The following is a 14,678-nucleotide window of genomic DNA, read 5'->3' on the forward strand; positions in this document are numbered from 1 at the left end:
AAGTCAGGTGTTGCAAACCATGTGTAGCCCTAGTAGCAAAATATCAAGTGGTCAGAAGCTCGAGTCGTCCACCAGGAACTTCATTAGAGAGTAAACTTAAAGAAGCCGTTTTTATATCAACTAACAATAACATCTTTAGTAATCTAACTGTGGACATTTCCACAATTTGACGAACACTTATAAAACAGACCAATGCTCGATCAATGGGGTTGGAAATACAGGGTGCTACAAATTTGAGGTACGAGCATTGGTATCTCGGTAACCTTAATAGATACAAACATGGTTAAATTGGGGCAAAGTTGCGTATTGGGGTGTTCACCAAGATGCCATCAAAAAAAAATTAAAAATGTCAAGGATTGCTGAGTTTTTTGGAAAAAACTGATTTTTTAAAAATCAATTTTATTTTTTCCTGTCGTTAGTTTATAGAAAATCAAAAAACGAATTGCACATTCTCATAGCCATTTTATTCTCATAGGCACGCGCAATATGAGAGTATTTTTAGATTTTCAAATTAGCTGACAATTTGTGAGATACAGAAACCAACTTAATTTTTTTAAATACGGACCTGCCCTTTTTATTTCAGATTTTGAAAGAACTCAGTCTCCTGAATACAATGATATGCCACACTTTATACTTTTATTTTGTTCTGGATACCTTAACAGCAACAAAACTATTTAATTATTATTTAAAATAATTTAAGTCCGACTCTGGTTTCTTAAATTATTTAATCTTATTATATTCATCGCAACAATATTAAGCAGCGCTAATTAACATTGAATAAGGAAAATTGAGCCAATTGGAAGATTCAAATAAATAATATCCAGGTCAGAAATTTAAAGATATTATTTTTAATTTTTTTTATTGTGAATTTGAAATCTCAGTGTGAGATCTAATAATATACATAATATTAATCGTAGTTATTATAAATAAATCAACTTCTACAAACTAGTTTCTAATGTTCTACATGTTCGAAAGGGCCTCCCTATTGCACAAATTTATTTTTCGCTCAATTATATTTATAGCTCTTTGACCTTTTTTCTTATATTTCTGAAAGCATTTTGTACTCTTTATTGTAAATGTTGAGATAAATTGATTTCACTTTTACAGATGATGTCAAATAAAGTAGCCACTTGGCGATAGGTCCAGGAACCTCGTTGGACATTATACTGCTCTACCATTTCCAATACAACTTCCGGGAAAATGATTTGATTGTTTATATTATAATGTTATATTTATATTAATTATATTTTATATTATTTTATTGCATTTGATTTTCCGTATTCAATGTTTTACACCACGTCATTGTTAAGTTTGAAAGTTTATCAATATTGTAACGATGAATAGAATAAATATATTAAAAAAACAGAGCCGGACTTGAAATTAGTTTAAATAAATTGTGTTCAAATGTCAAAACAAAAAAAATATATTAAGTGTGGCATATCATTGTACTCAGAAGACTGAGTTCTTTCAAAATATAAAATCAAAAATGCAGGTCCGCATTTAAAAAAATTAAGTTTGCCTCTGTATCTCAAAAATTATCAGCTAATTTGAAAATCTAAAAATACTGTCAGATAGCCCTAATAAAGTGGCTATGAGAATGTGCAATTAGTTTTTTGATTTTCTAAAAGGTAACGACAGAAAAAAATAAATTTGATTTTCAAAAAAATCAGTTTTTCCCAAAAAACTCAGCAATCCTTGAAATTTTTAAAACTTTTTTGATGGCATCTTGGTGAACATCCCAAAGCACAACTTTGCCCCAATTTAACCATGTTCGTATCTATTACGGTTACCGAGATATCAAAGCTCGTACCTCGAATTTGTAGCACCCTGTATACGATGTCAAGAATATTAAAACTTGAAATATAAATATGTTTAGTTTTCGTTGGTTTTAAAGCCGATCATTTTTAACTTTCAGCATATTTTGTATGTTAATTATGGAATGTACATGAGAAAATAAAAAAATCAAATAAGTTTACTGTAGGTGCACCTGTTTATCCTTTTTACCTAGAAACACCTAGAAATGAAAGAAAACTACGACACGTCATGCCTTATGTTTGACAGTGACATACATCAAAAGTCGAATAATATGAAGAAAAAGACGCTGCTATTGAAGAAATTTTGTAATTCGTCTACTCAAACAGAACCTCGTAAACAGATTGCTAAAGACGATATTGATTGCAACACTAGGCATACTGAAGATATGGAAATTCCAGTTCGTAATAGTATTATAATTCAGCCAAAGGTGGCCACAATATCAAAACTACCCGAGTCTTATAATATGTTTGTTAATAAACTAGCTGAAAAAATGAAGGCGAATTCTACTTTAGTATTGGATCAACCAAACCAATCAATTATTAAACCAAATGACAAAGTTGAGCAAGTGATATCACTTAAAAGAAAGGTAAATTTATACAATAAAAATTCAGATCCAACGATTACAAATAAACTGTTATTCTAGCTAATACTCGTTAGCATAGACATGTACAGGGTGGGTCAAATTCGACGCTTTTAAATGGAAACACCCTTTTCTATAGGAGATAGACAAAAACTAATATCGGTGTCTGGAGCTCAATTTTTGTCAAAAGCATGGTGAAAACCGCATATCGATATCTGTTACCGTTTCTGAGTTACGGGGTGTTTTTCAAAAATATGCATTTTTAACAAATCGCTGTAACTTTTTTGTTATGGAAAATTTTGTATTTTTATGAAAACATTTCCAAAGCACATTTTTACGTAGAATTTAATGGTTTAAGTATAATTTTTTTTAAATTAATAATTCAAGAATTATCAACAGAAAATTTGATTTTTTATATGGGACACCTTGTATATTTTTAATTTATAGAAAAGAATATAAAATTACCTTTCCAAAAATATAACACACTTGATATTTTGCTCGATGCCTCTTCGAGATATAGAGTATATAAAAATTCGCCCGCTTTAAGTAAGTAGGCTTTAAACGGCACCGGCTGTAATGCAAAAAAATTCTAGCTGTGAGCATCAATTAAAACGAAAATAATATTTGCTATGAGAGATGCGGAATTTTATAACAATTTAAAATATATTTAACCAACATCAACACATTTAAACTATATCTAATAACAATAAAAATAAATAGCAAACCAAAACATGAAATTTTGCTACAGGTGTTCGACATATCGACCGTCTTCTGTTATGGACAGACGGGACAGTTTTTCAACATTTCTCGCGGATTTCAACTCAGTGGGGGTAAAAGATACCCTCTCATAACTGCTAAGTATTTCTAATTGTTGTCTAGATTATACGGAAGAATAAGGAACCTTTATTCTTCCGCAAATATATCCATAGGATTAGATCCATGGGCACTAAGTAAGGCGGCCTCGACGGCCAACGGCTGGGATCTTGGTTATCTATTCAATTATTCTTGAAATTGGCTGCAAAAATTTGCTGATAACTTCAGCGTTCAGAGGCGGTGCGTCGTCTTGCTGGAAAAATATGTTTTCGAGTTCCATTAAGGGCATATCATCAATGAGTGATCCAAAGCCTACTAGTTAAAAGTGGCGAACTTTTAAAAATTCTGTATTTCGAAAGGGATTATAACAAAATATCAAGTATGCTATATTTTTGGAAAGGTAATTTTAAATTCTTTTCAGTTAATTAAAAATATAGAGGGTGTCCCAAATAAAAAATCAATTTTTCTGTTGATAACTTTTAAATTATTAATTTTGAAAAAAATATACTTAAACCATTAAATTCTACGTAAAAAGTTACTTTGGAAAAGTTTTCATAGAAATACAAAATTTTCCATAGCAAAAAAGTTACAGCGATTTGTTAAAAATGCACATTTTTGAAAAAACACCCCGTAACTCCGAAACGGTAACAGATATTGATGTGCGGTTTTCACCATCATGTTTTTGATGAAAATTGAGCTCCAGACACCGATATTAGTTTTCGTCTATCTCCTATAGAAAAGGGTGTTTCCATTTAAAAGCGTCGAATTTGATCCACCCTGTACAGGGCCGGCGGAAGGGAAATATTGAGACCAAACGAGTACCCTATCTCGCGCCCCCCCCCCTTAGTTTTTAAAACCAAATAATTATTATAACTCTCTCTTTCCTTCAATACTATACTTTAACTACAACTAAGCATATTTATATAAATATGCTTAGCAGGATAACAATATACTTTCACTTAAAGATTCTTCAAAATTCTCCTCTTCGTTCAATCTTATTCGGCGGTTGTTGTTTTTTTCTACATCGTGTGCGTCTCGAAAGTGACTTACCACTATTATTTTAGATAAAAGAACAAGATTTGGTATGTTAGTATATGACATAAATTAGGATTGATTGACGGGTTCAGTTGTTTTTGGTCCCTTCCTGTTTCACCGGAAATTACTAAAACTTTTGATTTTTAAACGGCACCCTCGGTATGTTTCTACTTTATTCGATAAAAAATGACATTCTGAGTAGAATGGTATATCATATGTCAACTTTTGATATTTTTGCTTAAAAAATCGTATTTTAAATTTCAATCTAGAATGCCATCATGGCTGTGTTAAAAACACTAATTTTTAAACAAGGAGACTTGGAAAAATAGATTTGATAGTTTAATGTTTTTCGTGTCTTGTTCTGGCCGGTTAAAAGATTCTCAAATCGTATTTTTAATTATATATCAATTTTTTCATACGGAACAAGGGTGGCTCATTAGCATATTTGGAAAAAACATTTTTTACGAATAATTTGATACTACACACTTGGTATTTCGAGTCAAATTGTTATGAACCGCATGTTACAATTTCAAATAAGCCATAATCGAAAATGTCAAAAGTTGACATATAATATGTCATTCTATTCAGAGTGTCATTTTCTATCGCATAAAATAGAAATATACCGAAAGTGCCATTTAAAAATCAAAAGTTGTAGTAATTTCCGGTGAAACAGGAAGTGACAAAAAACAAATGAATATGTCAATTAATCCTAATGTCGTATACTCACATACCAAGTCTCGATTTTTCTTCTGAAAAAATATACAATTTATAGGGGTGAGCCACTTTTGAGATGCACCCGGTATATAGAGCTATAAGAAATAGGATTGCAACTTCGGCAGTCTCGTTCTGGTTCTGGTATAAGTGATCTTTGAAAACATTAGTATTTAGTTGCAAGCAGTTGCATTATTTTTCTATAAGAACTTTTCTTTTCTTTTTCACAATCAATTATTTCGTGCAGAATAAGTATATAATCATATTATACAGTTTTTTCGGCTTCAAAATTAGGATCAGCTAGTGTTTGAGATGCATTTCTTTGTGTTTTTTTGTGTGATTCCTTTAATGAGAAAATTCTACGATTCTGCTACCATTTTCCGTGTATTATAACATATTCAATCCGGAACAATCAAAATCACCAAAAGATTGATATCTTTCCCACTACTGTGAATAAATTAATTTAATTAATGAGGCAAGCTTTTTTTGATAATAAGAATATCGGGATCCTCTTCAGCTTCTTGCGATTGAATATTTGGCTCATATAATTTTAGGGCATATCAGCCATTAATAACAATTAAAGGGTGTGGGTAGGAGAAAGAAGAAAAAGTGCGATTTTAAGCGGTCAGTCTATAACTGTCAATTAGATATGCTGGCTGTTGGCCCACCGTTTGTTTAAAAACTTATAAAAACAAGAATTATAGAAAGAAGGGTTGTTATTTACAAAAAGTTATTAGCTTTTGAGTTATAACCAAAATACCACGAACAAATCATGTTTTTATTTTACAATCATGTTTTTATTTTATTTTGTTTAATATTCTTCCACGAAAAAATAGAGCACCCAAAAACATATAGAATAGAAGAAATCAAAACTATGACAAAGCTTTCGCGCCAAGGATTTTTTGAGCATAATTTCAGTAAACTATAATAGGATATGTCTAAGATATTGTAGTGTTTATAATGTTTAGTCAGATATTTCTTCCCTATGTGGTGTGGTAATTGCTACTATTTTAATGTGGAAATTGATAGTATCGATTAATTAATTATTGATCTGGTTATTCGTTACTACTTGTTTAGATTACTGTTTTTAAATATTTTAGTTACTGTCGTGGCGCCCCCCGCATCCGGCGCCCGGGCGGCCGCCCGGGTCGCCCAGCCCTTCCGCCGGCCCTGGACATGTAGTAATACCCCGCTTTACGTGGTAGATGTGTTCTGTAGAAAATTGGGCCCATGGTTGTGTGTTTGTTGGCTACGCGCAAATTATCTCTGCTTATTTCCTAATATCGTAGTCCCATTTCAGGTTTGGTCTTCTTCTAGGTCTGTTAATTCCTCGTGGGTACCAATTGATTTGTGGTACCATGCTGTAATTTTTGTGGTACATCTGTGATCCTTTCTTCTTGCCAGGTATCCTGCCCATTGCCATTTGAGGGATTTGACTCTGTGGATGACATTTATTACCTGGGTCTTTGGTCGTATCCACTATATTCTTTTACGGTCTCTCTTGGTTGTTCCTAGCATATTTCGTTCCATTGAGCGTGTACGACCTGCAGTTTCCTAATAATGTCCGTTTTAAGTGTCCAGGTTTCGCATGCATAAGTCATGACTGTTAGTACACATTGGTCGAATGTTTTCTTCTTTAGATAGAGTGGCATTTTAGATTTGAATATGATTGAGTTTCTTTCATAAGTACTCCATGCTAACTTAATTCTTCTGTTGATTTCTGATATAGTAGAGTTCACGAGCTGTGTATTAGTTGTCTCAAATATAAATATTCTTCTATACCCAGTGTTGTGTTATTTATTAGAATGCCTTTTCTTTCCACTAGTTCGTTGTACATTACTTTAGTTTTTGCTAAATTCATTTTGAGACTGACTCCATTGCTGGCTGTATTTAGTTCGATAATTTGCGCTTGTAGTTCTTCAGGACTATTGGCAATTAGGACTATGTCATCAGCGAATCTCAGATTGTTAAGATATTCTCCATCAGAGAATCCCGTATACCGGGGTTCAAATAAATGTGTATGTAATCTTTATAAGTTACATACTTTTCCAAAGAAGTGACAGTTAAAACCATAAAATATATTTTATTTCTCAAAAAACATATTCGTTATAACTAACATATTAATTATACAGTCTGTTGCATCGCTGACTCGGACATAGGAAATCTCATGTAAATTTTAAAAATGATAATAAGTTTTCTACAATAAAATGATTGTCCAAAAAAAATTATTTGAAACTTTTTAAAAAATTCCAAATCAAAATCGAAATTTTCAAAATAAATTCTATATCGCCGGTTCTCCATAAACATCTAACGTACAAGTGCTTTTATGTAGAAATCTAAATATTAAAAAAACCGGTGTTTTAAAAATAAAAAATAGAAGATAAAGGTCTAACACGTACTATCGTCATGAACCACCCTATATAAATAGCAAATACTAACCGCAACAGTATTTTCCCCATGACACCACTTCAAAAACACATTTTAAATTTCAATTTAGAGTGCCATGGTCATAAATCTAACGACAATTTGACTAGAAATACCAAGTGTGGTACCAATTATTCACAAAAAAATGCTTTTTTCAAATATGCTATGTAATAATTGAGATACGATTAAAAATACGATTTGGGTGTCTTTTACCCGGCTAGGACAATACACGAAAAACATTAGACGATCAAATCTATTATTCCAAGGCTCCTTGATTAAAAATTAGTGTTTTTAACACACCCATTGCACTCTAGATTGAAATTTAAAATACGATTTTTAAGCGAAAATGTCAAAAGTTGACATTATGATATGACATTCTATTAGAGTGGCATTTTCTATCGAATAAAGTAAAAAAAAATACGGATGGTGTCATTTGAAAATCAAAAGTGGCAGTCATTTCCGGTGAAACAGGAAGTGACCGAAAACAATTATTGGATACGTCAATCAATCCTGATTTATGGTGAGCTACTTTTGAGAAACACCCGGTATATGATTTTTCAATCCTTTTCAATCCAATTTTTCAATCCAGCTTTTATGAATTATTGATACATAGACAAATTAATAAAAATCCATCGATATATAAAAATCCATACCTATTTGTAAATATTATGTAATAATAGTGACAAAATCATCTTTTTATAATTTAATGAAATACTATAATAATATATTATAATATAATAACACTTTTTATAAATAAATGACAACCTAGCATTTTGCTCTTTTTATGTCTGGTTTGTGTATTTTGGGTTTAACAAGGTTTCCCAAATTAATAGGCATTTGTTTTGCATTTATCAAAGTAACATTTATTGTGCTGAATTTTGTTTTTATTTATATAAAATATTGTTTTTTTTTCAGTTTGTGAAACCAGGACCTTTATGTTACAAGAAAAAAATTCTTAATAAATATAACAATCAAGAGAGTGCTAAAGATGGCAATTCTAAATCAGGCAGTAATGTAGAAAATGTTTTGATTCAAAAGGAATTCACAGTTCCCGGGAATTTGGGAAATTTAATTGCAGATGAAAGATTTTCTCAAAATTCAGTGATAAACAAAGGTGATAAACAAACCGAAGAAAGAAGGTCTAAAGAAACTGATAAAAAATTTACAAGAAACACTTCTAGTTTGCATAATATAAAAATTACTCATTTGACATGTTCAAAATCATCTGATTCACGCGAATCACAGCATTCTGAACGGAACAGTGATTCGAATCACGCAAAAGAACAGAATTATCAAGAATATCTGCATTTTGAAGATGAAAAGTCGTTTATAATAAAAGCAGACAAGATTTATATTTATAATCACTTTTATAATAAGCAGTGATAATAATTATATTATTGAATGATATAATTGCAAGTTCTGTGCAGTGTTCTACTTCGCTATTACTTGTTTTATTGTGATTATAGCAGTATATATTATGTAGTTAAAATTATATAAAAAATTAATTATAATTTAATATCTAATAGGTGATGTTTTTCTGGTTGCATACGTTCAAATACGATAAATTAATTTATTTTGTAACGTACAAACATCACAGTTTAATATATAAAAAAATAAAAAACTAATAAAAACTATAAAGTAATACTTTTTGTAAAAAAAATCAGTATTTTTCATTTTTAAAACTTTAGACCCTCTAAATATTTGTTTAATTAATAGGTACTATAATGTCCCTGGTTACACGGTAAAAAGAGGCAATTGTTTATAATACTTTTTCTTTTTTAATTTCTAACATTATTATAAAAATGCCTGTTCAAAAATCTGTAATTTCTCTTTTTGTGATTGCTAGATAATAATTATCTACGATAAATTAAACTTAATTTTAAAGTAGTTTATTGTAAATGACAGAATATATTCAATAAACTATAAAAAATTGTGCAGGTAATTTAACAGTAGGTAGCTATTTTTGTCAGCTAAAGATTTTGAAAATGAAATTGGGACTGGGAAAAAATAAAAATATTATTAAAGATTCTTGACAATATTACGAAGGTTCTTAACTCAGTTTAAAATATGTAAAGGCATAGATAAAAAGACTAAAAAGCGATTCCTATTATCTTTCTCTTTGTGTAAAGGGTGATTAATAATTTCATTTATTTTGAGAATTACTAGGAAGTTAAATAGAAAAGTTCTCGGGAATCTTAAGACATCTAGTTTAAAATTATTTTTCAACACCCAATAAGGTGCCTCAAAAAAATGTAGCGAATATAACATTCTTTTAATATAATTAATATACTATTTTTTTATTTATTTTATTCTGCATAAAATTCTTTATTTTATTCTCCTCTTTTATATACAGGGTCCGGTAAAAGTGCGTCGGGCATAAAAAACTAGCTCCTAGAATAAAAAACTTGGGAATTCTGTTTAAATGCAAACCTCAAGTATGCACTTGGATGTATTTCAGGAAAATATTTTAACTTCTATAGGATGGCTCAAAAAACTATGAGTGGATCGGGATAATTTTTTTTAATCGGGCACCCTGTATATTATTGCATTTTTGGCTTTCTTTGAGATCACTTTACATAATCCTAAGATATGAGTAAAAATATTTCGTTAGTTCGAGAGGCATTAATAAATAAATTAAAAAAATCTATTTTTCAGACTTTCTTAAAAAAATTATTAAAAATACAAGATGAAAGCAAATCTATATTAGGTATTTACTTTAGATGGTCTGTTCTTATTTTGTTTTAAATATGGTAATTGTAAATCATACAGGATGTTCAAAATTCCATGCCAAACTTTCTAAAATGTAAAATAATTTTTTCTTCGTTTTTTTTAATGGAACACCCTGTATATCATTTATTGAATAGATGGAGAATTAAATAATGAACATTTTTTTGTATCTAGAGTGTTTCAAAATTTTTAACGGTTTCGCAGATATTCGCGCTTTTATATTTCATATGGTTCCACAGTAAAATCAAAGCCACCTAATGATTATACATATACAGGGTAGCCCATCGAAAACGTTCCGCAAGGGATAACGGCCAGGGTAATTTTTTTTTTCAGAAAATTCAAAAACACGTCAATTTTGTTTGTGAGGGGGACAATTTTTGCCCCAAAAATGATTGCAAAATCTTCAACCCTCTAAGCGGGGGTGTCATCCCCCATTTTTTTTCAAATGGGAAGGGGGGTCAAGTGGTACCGCATTGAAAAGGGCTTTCTATTCTCTATACTTTCCCGCTTCGTTTTTGAAAATCGGTCGAGCCATTGAGAAAATATGAAGGATTGAAATTTGAAAAGTTTATTTAAACATTTATCAGAGTAAATGATAAGGATAAATTCCTACGACCAATTTGCTGTTTTTTCTTATTATTTCTAGATATTTACGCATTTTTTCACTTGCCACAAGGATGAACGGGTTAGGTAGAGTGTACTTTCTTTTTGAAAGGTGTAGTTAATCGGCACAACTGTCGGTACTGGGCTGAGGACAACCCCAGGGATTTTCACGAGGTGCACACACAAAACCCTAAGAAATTGAATGTGTGGGCTGGTATTTTTAGAAATTATATTGTGAGTCCTTTTTTTCTTCCTGGAAATCTAACAGGTGATATGTAAGGTAAGTGCACTAAAAGCGGACATTTTAAGGATATATTTTATTGTTACAGCCTATTAAACGCCAGGAAAAATATTTTGAGCATGGTAATGGACAGTTTCAAGGCCTGTTTTTATGAAAAAATATTCACTATTGATTAAGTAGTATTTATACACTAAGAAATTAAAAACTAGTGAGCCACTGCGGGTTACCCAGTAATGAACATAGCATTTTCATGTTTGTCCATTAGTGGACCCACCAATAGTGAACATTATTAATGCCAACCATTAATCAACAAAAACAATAATTAATAAAATCAATAAGTTTATTTTAAAAAAATTCTAAGTATATAAAATACAATCAAAAACCTTTTTTAAAAAATATTATTACATTACATCTCTTTAACATTTAATGGATGTTTAAAAATATATCTAAATCTTTCTCCTTTAAGTAATATTTCCGGGTGTGAAACAATGCCGAGAATTTGGTTAAAAAGAATATTTGAAACATCTTTTTCATCTACCACAAATTCCTTGTTAGCGGTATCAACTCTCTTTAAACCCATCACTTGTACCATGTCGTCAACTAAATCATCTAAATTTTCTACTACGCATAAGTAAATAAATTCGGTTGTATTTCTTTTTCCTCCCATAAATTTAACTAATAATAAATCACCCTCTTTTAAATCATCTTTATTAACATTTCTAATATCTTGCGTTATTTCTTCATTATGATCATTAACATTAATTTCCTCTATTTCAGAATCATTGCTTCATCCATTGAGATAATTGATTCACTGGAACTGGATAGCTGTCTTTTACGTTTTTTCTTTTCTTCTGCAGCCATTTTCTTTTTTTCTTCTATGACAAGTTTTTTAGCTTCTCGTAGCTGCTTCCATTTTTGTTTCTCTTCTTCCTTTTTCTTTTTTAGTTCCTTTTTTTTATGCAGATATTGAATCATTTGAGGTGAAGTTACAACCGCGGGTATTTTTACCTTAACTCTTTTATTCTTAGGATATGTGTGAGCTAATGGCCAGGTTAAGTTTTTTTTAAATGGTGTTGGTATATAAACATCAGATTACACAAGACAATCTAACACTATCCCAGTGTTAGATTGTGTTATTCCAGTCGAGGTGGATGGAAAGCTTGGTGGCGTATGAGAAGAATTGGTGGAGAAGTTTTGACAAATCTGCTTTACTGGTGTATGTTGGTTGTGCAATTCATCACTATTTCGATTTTGCGGAGATGCATTTGGATGGATTTTTTGTGGTGGTTCTTCTATATCGTTGTTCTTTTTAGAATTTACTTTCATATTAGATTTTTTCCACAGTTCATATAATGATTTATCTTCTATTGCACCTTCCCAATTTTCGTTAGTTTCTTAAAAAGCCTGAACTTTCTCTACTCCAATTTGTTTTTCTAATAAATTAAGGAACGTTTCCAGTTCCAAATTGTTTGGCGCATGAGTAGTTTTCGGATTATTATTAGATGGGAACGGAAGCTTAACTTGGTTGGGTCCCAAGGAACCAACCCACATTTCTTAAATCCATTTTCTATTATTTTTGGTGTAACATAAGGTAAAATTTTTCGTAACATGAGGTAAAATTCATTTCTTAATATTTTTGGGAACTCTGCATTGTCTACCTGTTTTCCCCCATTTTGCATCCTGCAATTTTGCAATTGTTGTCGCCATACAGTTTTCATTGTATGAAAAACTGCAACATCCATAGGCTGTAAGATATGCGTAGCGTTAGGGTAGAGTGCAATCAGTTCTATTCCATTTTTGTGACAAAATTTACTTAAAGGAAGAGATACATGGGAGGAGTGTCCATCCGTAAAAAAAATTACCGGAAGGGATATATTTTCTTTTTTGACCCACGGCAAGAAAATATTGCATATATATTCGAAAAATATTTCCTGAATCATCCAACCATTTTCAGATTTCCCTATCGCCCATTCGCTAGGCATTACAGCTGCGATGTTTTATGGTATTCTGACAAAACGCTAAACTATCATAGGTGGTGCTAACTGACCAGCTGCAATAGCAGTGAGCAGCACTGTAATGTTTTCCTTCTCATCAGTTCCTGCTGAAGTATAGATATTTTTACTTCCTTTTTGAGCTAGTACTTTACTTGGTTTAGGATTTAAAAAGAAAGCAGTCTCGTCAGTATTAAAGACCCGCCTCGGGTTGTCTAAAATAGTGGTTAGTTTATTTTGATCAATATAACTTTTTACTTCCTGAAACCAGTTTGATATTTCTGCCTCTGATACTAAACGTCTACTTGTAGTTAAATTTTGACTTGTTCTTAGGGAAATATTTGGATGTCTTGCACAAAATAAATTATACCATTTTCTACCTGGAGTTGTTTTCCCGCCAAACTTAATGTTATATTCAGTTGCCAGTTTTTTAACGCTATACATAAAGGTTTCTTTGGAAAGAGGAAAACCAGCTTTTGACATAGTAAGAATCCAGTAAGCTAACATATTCTCTTGCTCTTCACTAAATGATGTTTTAGGGCCCATTTTAGTTTTAGCAGGTAAGTTTCTCTTATGTTTCCGCATAAGTGTTATTCGGGGAATCCCATGTTTTAGACACGCAGCCCTATATGACATTCCGCTTCTAACGTCCGATAAAGCATTTGTCATGCTTTCTTCGGAGTATTTTAGATTTTTTTTTAACCTTACTGGAAAATACCATCGACCCAGCCCTAACTGAAATCATAGAGAACAATCCTGGATACGTTGAAGCGGAACTAATATTTCAAGAAAACGGTGCACCTCCACATTACTCTCAAAATGTACGTAATTATTTAAACAATAACTTTCCCGTTCGGTGTATAGGACGAACGGGTGCAATTGAGTGGCCTCCCCGGTCACCCGACTTGACTCCTTTAAACATTTTTCTATGGGGACACATAAAAAGTAAAGTGTATTCACCACCCGCCTCATTAGAAGACCTGCGAAAACGAATTATTGATGTTTGTTGCGAAGTGACCCCGCAAGTTCTTCAGAATGTTATAGAACGGGTTGAAAATAATTTGTATTACTGTATGGAGGTTGACGGGCAACATTTTCAGCATTTTCTTCATTAATAAGATAAGTTTTTTTTAATTAATTCAATTTATGCGTTTTTTGCAAAAACAGTACTTTTCAAATTTCAGTCTTTCATATTTTTAAAATGACTAGACCGATTTTTAAAAACGAAGCGGGGAAATATAGAGAATAGAAAGCCCTTTTCATTGCGACGTCACTTGACCCCCCTTCCCATTTGAAAAAAGTTGGGGGATGACACCCCCGCTTAGAGGGTTGAAGATTTTGCAATCATTTATGGGGCAAAAGTTGTCCCCCTCACAAACAAAATTGACGTGTTTTTGGATTTTTCGAAAAAAAAATACCCTGGCTGTTATGCCTTGCGGAACGTTTTCGATGGGCCACCCTGTATTATTATTCTCTTATTTTACTGTTGAAAGAGCCATATGATATATTATTACGTGTATCTGCGAAACCATTAAAAATTTTGAAATACTTTAAACACACAACAATGTTCATTTTTTAACTCTCCATCTAATAAAAAAATAATATACAGGGTGTTCCATTTAAAAAACACAAAGGAAAATTATTTTATACTTCAGAAAGTTTGGAGTAGAATTTTGACCACCCTGTATGATTTAAAATAACGATATTTATAGCACAGTAAGTATAGACTATCTAATTT

The 14,678-nt window shown here is 31.4% G+C and overlaps 2 protein-coding genes across 2 annotated transcripts; one reads left to right on the forward strand and one right to left on the reverse strand.

Annotated features, from left to right (window-relative positions):
• Positions 1–2,046: 2,046 nt before the first annotated feature.
• On the forward strand, positions 2,047–8,899 carry LOC115890658. Its single transcript, XM_030910956.1, has 2 exons — positions 2,047–2,401; positions 8,294–8,899. Exons 1-2 carry the CDS (start codon positions 2,051–2,053, stop codon positions 8,759–8,761), a joined length of 819 nt encoding a protein of 272 aa, XP_030766816.1. The 5' UTR covers positions 2,047–2,050; the 3' UTR covers positions 8,762–8,899.
• Positions 8,900–12,967: 4,068 nt separating this feature from the next.
• Positions 12,968–13,609, reverse strand: LOC115890689. Its single transcript, XM_030910991.1, has one exon. The coding sequence runs from the start codon at positions 13,607–13,609 to the stop codon at positions 12,968–12,970; it is 642 nt and encodes a 213-aa protein (XP_030766851.1).
• Positions 13,610–14,678: the final 1,069 nt, after the last annotated feature.

The sequence above is a fragment of the Sitophilus oryzae genome, unplaced genomic scaffold, assembly GCF_002938485.1.
Source record: "Sitophilus oryzae breed Bouriz unplaced genomic scaffold, Soryzae_2.0 scaffold_907_pilon_pilon, whole genome shotgun sequence".
Taxonomy (NCBI): Eukaryota; Metazoa; Arthropoda; class Insecta; order Coleoptera; family Curculionidae; genus Sitophilus; species Sitophilus oryzae.